This window comes from Cariama cristata, unplaced genomic scaffold (assembly GCF_000690535.1).
Source record: "Cariama cristata isolate BGI_N322 unplaced genomic scaffold, ASM69053v1 scaffold9821, whole genome shotgun sequence".
Classification (NCBI taxonomy): Eukaryota; Metazoa; Chordata; class Aves; order Cariamiformes; family Cariamidae; genus Cariama; species Cariama cristata.
Window position 1 is genome coordinate 3,993 of NW_009598684.1, and position 7,521 is coordinate 11,513.

At 46.0% G+C, this 7,521-nt stretch overlaps 1 protein-coding gene across 1 annotated transcript; it reads left to right on the forward strand.

The window, feature by feature from the left end:
* Positions 1 to 835: 835 nt before the first annotated feature.
* Positions 836 to 7,024, forward strand: TMEM212 (transmembrane protein 212; the record flags this gene model as incomplete). Its single annotated transcript, XM_009709391.1, is given in 5 exon segments — positions 836 to 908; positions 1,206 to 1,309; positions 1,370 to 1,426; positions 6,703 to 6,974; positions 6,976 to 7,024. Coding segments are annotated over 5 exon segments (555 nt in total), but the record flags the coding sequence as incomplete, so codon positions are not given.
* Between the last annotated feature and the right edge of the window lie 497 nt (positions 7,025 to 7,521).

The window sequence follows — 7,521 nt, forward strand, 5'->3', positions numbered from 1 at the left end:
GGGCTGCTGTTATTTGAATAAACACGCTCCACGCAGCCCGCTGCGCTATGCCATAAATCAGTTCAGTGCGGAATTGTGCCCGATGAGGTGAATTGGGGATTAGAGGATCTTCAGAGGCGTAAGTTTAATGGTAAAATTACCACTTGTAAAATTTGCTGCTCTGCTTTCCCCCACCGTGTGGGGAGGACATTATCATCGCAAGGACCCACCGCTGTGCAAGCTGGCTTACCCTGAAGAGTGAGCATCCCATTCAAGTCTCCTTTAGGAGGACTGGGATGTGCCCTGGGGCACGTGGCGGTACCCAATGCCACCCCGGCCGGTGGCAGCACTCCAGCGAGGGGGCTGCAGGTCTGAAATGAGTTTGATGGTTATCAGCAGCATGCCTCGGGGATTGCATATGATAAAGTACACAACACAATTGCTTTGGCTCTTGCAATCAAAATATTTGCTGTGGCAGGTAGGGAGAAACAGGGCTCCAGTCTGATGAGCAGTGGGAGGCACTGAGCCTTGATCCCTTTGAAATCAAAGGCCTTTCCCCTCCCCGGTGCCCAGGAACAGATCCTAGGAGCGACCTCCAGCCTCCAAAGCACCTCTCAAAGCTCTCAATGCCCTTATCTTTCACATTTGGGGCAATCAAAGGCACCAGCAGCATGAGCTGTGCGATTCACTTGATTTCCAATTACAAGCTAAAGCCTATTCCTTCTAAATTTCCTTGTCACAAAGACGTGACATCAACAGTGATGCTCCCTGGGGAGAAGGTGGTCCGACTCTGGAGGATGCATCCCTGCCCTGCAGAGGCTGCTGGCACTGAGGGGGCTGGTTCGATGCTCCGGCGATGGGCATCAGCGTCGGAAACAACCACCCCACTGCTGTCAGCACGTTTCTGGCTCTCTCTGCACTGGGAAGCGGTCTGTCCTCCTGGGAAGGAGGATGAAGGAGTAATTCAGAAATCACAGGATGGGCTTTCTGTAGCTGAAAGTAAAGGGTAACGAGTCTGGGGAAAAAAAAAAAAAACAAACCACAAACATATTCCTGGAGGTAAAGGGGCCTTATTTACCACACTGTAATACCTTCTGTTTCTGTAGGAACGTCTGAAGATAAACAGAATAGTGCTTCATCGTGCCAGGTAAACAGCTCTCACATGCCATGGCTACGGTCTCTAAGGAGCTTCTGTTTATTATGAACCATCTCTGCCTCGGCTTTAGCTACAAACCCTCGTTGCAAATCCAGCAGGGAGAGGCTCACAATGAAAGTGAAGATCTTGTATGAAGTTGCCAGAAGGATAGTTATTACCTTTGGGATTTTAAGTGTTTTTTTCTGGAATTTTTTGTTTTTCCCTGTTGTTTTGGTTTTTTTTTTTTTTTATAAGCCCTGGTTCTTTGGATGGAGTGCTTGCCTCACCAACCCCATTTGGAACAGAGCTTTGGTAGGCAGAACAAAAGCGTTATCAAAGGAAAGATGTTAGCGATGCTACAGAGACTATAAAAAGTCAACTATGTCTGAATTATTTATTTCCTAGCTCCTGTGAACTATCTTTAAACAGAGAAGTGCTTAGAATTACATGAATAGTCAATAGTAAACAGTAAAATAAAGTGAGAGGTTCCTGATAAGATTTAAATTTGCAGTAAATATTGGTATATTGATTATTATGACCTGACAATTTTTAATTTCCCTTTACAGAAAAAACCCAAACTTTCCTATCATGAACCTGATTTGGATTGTTAAAAGGGTATAAATGTAAATTAACACCCCAGGGTTATGCCAGTCTAATTAAGATCATTGTTTAGCTCTTCTCTTTGGTTCATTTCCTAAGTTTTTGCATTTCCAAAGGGATGTTGTAAGGGATGCAATAAGACAAATACAACAAGCTTTACAGAGTAAAAGCTCAGGTAGGCACGAGGCCTCACGGAAACGGGCTGGTTGGATGACGTAAAAGTCAATGAGGTTTTTTGGGATGAGGTCCTGTAGCTGCAAGGGTTAAGAGGTGCTGGTGGCCCCATTGCAGCCGGTGAAGCACTGAGGAGGCCGAGTCAAAATGGAGGTTGGAGGAAGGGTGAGTTTTCTCCCCCTCACCCCAATGGTTGGAGGGGAAGATCTCCAGGGGACCGCTACACCTGCTTTTCCAGTGGACTTTGTGTTCTTGTGATTTGGATGGGAACGACTTAGCCATGAGGTTTTATACCCGTGTATTCCCACCACGTGGCTGGTAAACCATGAACCAGTTTGTTCTTTTCTTTCTAATCCAGAAGAGAGAAAAAGGGTTTTTTTCATGGCACTGTCATTTCTGATGTCCTCATACCAAGGATTTGTCTACAGGACTTTATGGCTTTCCTACCCTTCCATCAACCTCGGGATGTTTATTTTTCTTCAAACATAGCTGTTTGCAGCATGCTAACAAGAACTGAAGATCTTTTAACACTGCTATTTGTTTACTGAAGACATCAAAGCCTTTTTTTCCCCCCCACAAGCCTTCTTTGAGTCAGTGCAATCTGCAAACAGCCATGCAAAACCAAGGTGTGCTTTGTGTAGAGCAAAACAAAACCACAGAGCACTGAAGATACAGATATTTTCTTATCTGCGATTCTAAATTTAGCTCTGTTTCATCTCTCATTCTTCAGCTTCTCAAACTAGTTGTTCCTAACCGAGAGCCCTGCGGTTTTAGCAGATCTTCCTAATGCCTTCAAGTTGGGTGGAAGAACACGCCTGCAAATGTGGACAGTGGCAGTGATAGCAGCTAATCTAAAACAAATATTTTGTAACATCTATGAGCAGATGCGTTTCCCCATTTCACTTTGACGGTCAAGATGCTACGCTAATGGAAAGCGGTACTCTGAATTTTTTTGCATTAGGTCCTGTCAGCTTTCAGTTCAGACCCGGGCTGTGGGTGCCGGGCAACACACAGTGGAGGAGATGACAGGTGTTGGCAGCAAATTAAATAACAAGATCTGCTGAAAATAACATCCTAAGAAATACTGGGGCATCCTTTTTATGGATTTCCTACCTGTGTTGAGGTTATTTTAAGGCCAATTAAACTCCCACTCCTTACATTATAAACATGATTATTCCTTGTGTGGAACAAAAGGCAGCGTAAACATCACCGTTTGTGTATTGTTGGTATTTCCAGTCATACTTCAAGTATTGCCTTGCCCGAAACATGTATCCCACCACTCAGAACATAGTGGCAGTCTTCAGACAGCATTAGGCATTGACAGTACATCACAGGGAGCATCTCCATGGAGGACAACCTAAAGTCTCTCCATGGAGGAGGACCTACTAGAGTGGTACCAACAGATCAGCTCCCTCTAGAGCTCTTCAACCAGTTGGCTGTGGTGTGGACAATAGGGAAGAGGGCAACAAAGAAGGACAGGACAAGGGTTTTTATTCCATGAGGAAGCAACTCTCCCCAAGCCGCATTGGCTGAAGATTACAAAGCAGGCAAATGCCCAAGGCTTTACGGGAACAGGGAAGGGCGACGTGCAAGGTCAGTGAGGGTTGGTAAGGCAGATCTGCACGGACAAAGTACAGGTAATGAGAAATGCTGACTACGTTGGTTGGGGAGGGACAGTGTGTTAAGGGCATTTTCAGCAACATACAACTTACTTTTTGATTACCTGGCCGTGGGTGCAGTTCACCGCGTCACAGCAGGGGAAGACACGCCACACAGCTTGGTGCTCCTGGCAGCTTTGGAGACCTGGCGCAAGGCACATGGAGGAGACCCAGGCAGGAGGGGCTGGGTGGCCAGAGGACGTGCTGTTCAGCAGCTCTTAACCCTCAAAACACCCAGAGGAGATTCAAAGGGAAGCAATACAAACCTATCCCCTTTCTCTAGTTTTAATCCAGGCAAGCAGTGCTGGTACAACAGGGTGCAACCAAAGAGGCTGCAAGTGTGTGGGACGCAGCAGTTTTGGCCACTTCCCTTGACTTTGGGTGCTGGAGCTTGGGTACAGCATCTGGCTCAGCAAGGCAGGGCTCAGCCTCCCAGAGGTGAGGGAGAAAAGGAGCAACTGTTCCTCAGTCCCAGGGTCCCCATGGGTTGGGAGCAGGGACACGGCCCCCTCAGTGACACAGCCAGGCTCCCCCTCCAGCCCCAGCACTCAGGTGTCTCCTGCAGAAAAAGAAATAAAACAACATGGCAAAGCCTTAAAAAAAAAGTTTTAAGCACATCCAACTTTGGGATAGAGCATAAAATTTCTTGCCAGAGAATTTAAAACAAACTGGAAACTAATCATCTACTCATTTAAACGATGTGCCTGGAACTAAACCAGCAAGGCTGAATAATCTCTGCGCTGCTTTCATCCTTCTTCAATTTTTTCTTTGTTCCATCAGCCACATGTACGTTAAGTGTAAATTGAAGAGCTCTTAGCTGGAAAAGCAGATTGTGAAAAGGGCTTGGCCCTCATCTTATAATTCAGCTTCAGTATTACAATTACTCTTAATAGCACTCTTATTTTGTTGCATTATTTATTCTGGCTAGAACCTTCTAGGATCCCTTGAAGCCTTTTTTTTTCCTGGTGGATTTAGCCAACATCCAGTCATGAATCCAGATGTTTCTGCTTTTATCCACGGGAATTTTATGGTATGGATATGCCAAGGTTATAACTTCAGGCTCAGCCTCAAGACAAGTATTTTTCAAATTCCCTAAATCAATAATGGTAAGTGCCCTGAAAAACCTGGGACTTACTGCATTTAGCCTGCCAGAATAGAAATCAAACCTCAGGACAATATTGCTCAAGCTTCTGGATCGGTGTTGATAGTCTCTTGTGTTGCACCAGAAATTACAGCCCAGATCGTGCTGTCTTCTGTGTTCTCGGACACAGACACTCATCTTCAGCACATCTTCAGCTCTTCTTTCCATTCACCAGCCTGAAGCTAGGAACAAAGATACATGTGGGTCCAAGATGCTTACACTGGAAAAAAAAAAAGATTACTCACTGCAAGCCAAAGTCACTGCTGGTGCATTTAAATGAATGAAAATGTGCTTGTGTATGTCAGCTCCCCATCATCAGCACAGATACTCTCTGCAGTCAGAACTGGTTCTGAAATAAGGGCAGGGACAAAATGTACCCTGCCCTGATGGGGACCTGGTGAATAACACAAGTGTCTGCTGTGCCTTTGACAGCACTTCGGAAAAATAACCAAACCCAAACTCATTCCTTGTCCAGAGTGACAAAAGCAGCATGAAGCAGACATTGAAATAACCTGAATAACCTTCCTTCCTGCACCGCCTGGGGTTTCCTTCAGGCACTCTCATTCATGGTGTCCTGGGTTTCTTCCCTCCTCCCATTTGTCAGCGTGAGAATCCGGGTTAAAGTCGCTGTGCATGGGTGGTCAGTGCCAGCGCGGTGGCTGGGTTGGTGTCCCCAAATCCTTCCAAGTGCCCCCAGGTACCTCAGGAGCACGCAAATAGCAAACACAGGAGATGTGCAGAACGGTTTTCATTGGCCTTTTGGCAACAAACAATAAACATCGTCTGTGGCCATGCTGCGCACAAAAAGGATGGGATGTTATGCCCGATTCCACAAAAGGTAAGTTTTAGCTTTTCTTCCAGGATACTCCCAACTGGCCTTGAGTGCACACCAGCAGGGCCCTGCTGTGCACGATCCGACCCCTTTTAAAGCCTCTGTGCACTGGACCAGGGAGAACCATGGAGTAGTTATTCCAGCCTGGTAGAGGAGAAGAGCCCATTCCGCTCTCCAAGATGCTCAAGCGCAGCAGCTAGTTATTGCTTGCTCTAACAGCACTAGTTCTTTACCTGCAAAGTTGTTGGATCAAAGGAAATTTAAATTATTCCTAAAAGCTCTTCTAAGGCTTCCCCCAGCATGGAAATGCCTCTCAGCTGGCACAAAGGATGGAGCTGGCTCCATCGCAAACCCCTCCGGGGCAGGGACGCGCCAGGACAAGGAGGTGCAAAGGTCGGGGAGCGGGCGTCGAGGGAAGAGTACCAAGCGATGAGACAGCCTGCACCGGCTCGAGCAGCAAAGCTTTTCACCCACCTACCCCAGAGCTGAGCTCAACCACACCGAGACCCTGCTGCATGGAGTTGCTGAGGGCAGGGGTCGGTGGTAACTCAGCGCAAGGTGCCATCGGTCGGGGTGACAGAAGTCCGTATGGCGTCACACGCAGGAGGCAGTGAGGGAGCAGCAGAGTTAGTCTGGACGATGCACTGAAAGGGGAAAGCGTTTTTCTTGTTAATATTGTGGATTAAATGTGCTCTGCAGGGCTTAAAGGGTGCACATTAAATATCCCACCAGCACAGTAGTTCTGCCAGTTCCTATCACATTTTCTGTTTTATAATGAGGAACTTTGTTAGTATTCAAGTATGCAGTTTTGAAATGTAAAGGCCACCCACTGTACTTACATGCTATATGACAAACTGCATAAGTATACCTGTTCCAATTTCTTCTTCTAGTATTTTTAGTAAAATATGGTTTCAATGACTGTCTTCCATGTAAAAAAAAATCTGTATTTTTTTTAACAAGTTCATGACATTCAAGCTACTAATTTTTTCTTTACTATCACATCCTTTTTGGATACCGAATAAAGGAGATTGAATATAAAAACAGGTTTGTGGTTTTTTTTTTTTCCAAGTTGGAAATGAAGAAATACAACAATACTGAGCTCTTTAGTTTTGAAGTTTTTTTAAAAAACAAAAATCTCTCAGCAGGTCAGAAAAGTGATAAAATGCTTTTGTCTCCATTTCAGCGGGAGGCTAGTTTCACCTTTGGCATACTGAGCATCACGGGCACCTCAGTGCAATTTGCTGCTGTCATTGCATCTCTTCTCCGTGGCCCATACTGCTACGGCTCACTTGCTGGGATCACTGGGACCGACTCCCTGGGTTACACAGCCCTGTTGCCCTTTCCCCATGCTGACTTCCCAAACCTCCACAAAGACCCATCACGTTGTGAGCGGTGCCACCTCACCCTGCAAATACTGGATCTGTGCTTGAGTTTGGCCATATTCTGTGCATCTTTGGGTTTTTGTGATGACTTTTGTGAGACTGCTCCAGTTTGGACATTTAAACGTGAGCATTGGTCATGGTGGGGAAAGTGGATTGTCACCTGTAATGCTGTTAAGAGCAGCCAGGAGGGTGGTACGGCTGTGCAAGGACAGGCAGATCCTGAATGCACTCACATCAGGATCAGTAGTGTCCCTGAAACCTGCACATCATTCCATTAAATCACTTCATGAATCAGTAATTTGGCCCTTCATACCCATTACATCCCAGTGCTGGGTCAACTAAAGGGATGCACCTTTAGCATACATAGCCTGGGCCTCTGAATTTAAAGGCTGGGCAAAATTTTATGGAAATTACACAGTTTGCTTTTGACTTTTACAGAAAGTACAACCTGAAGATTTGCCTTTCTGCTCTTCCTTATGCCTGTGAAGGCTGCGCTACCATTAATGCACACAGCCATTAAAACACAGATCTGTTACCCAGACAGCAAAAAAGGCGTGAAAAATAACCACCATCCCACACGTATCATCTCTGCTCCAGGCAGAGCCTTGGGCAGCAGCACC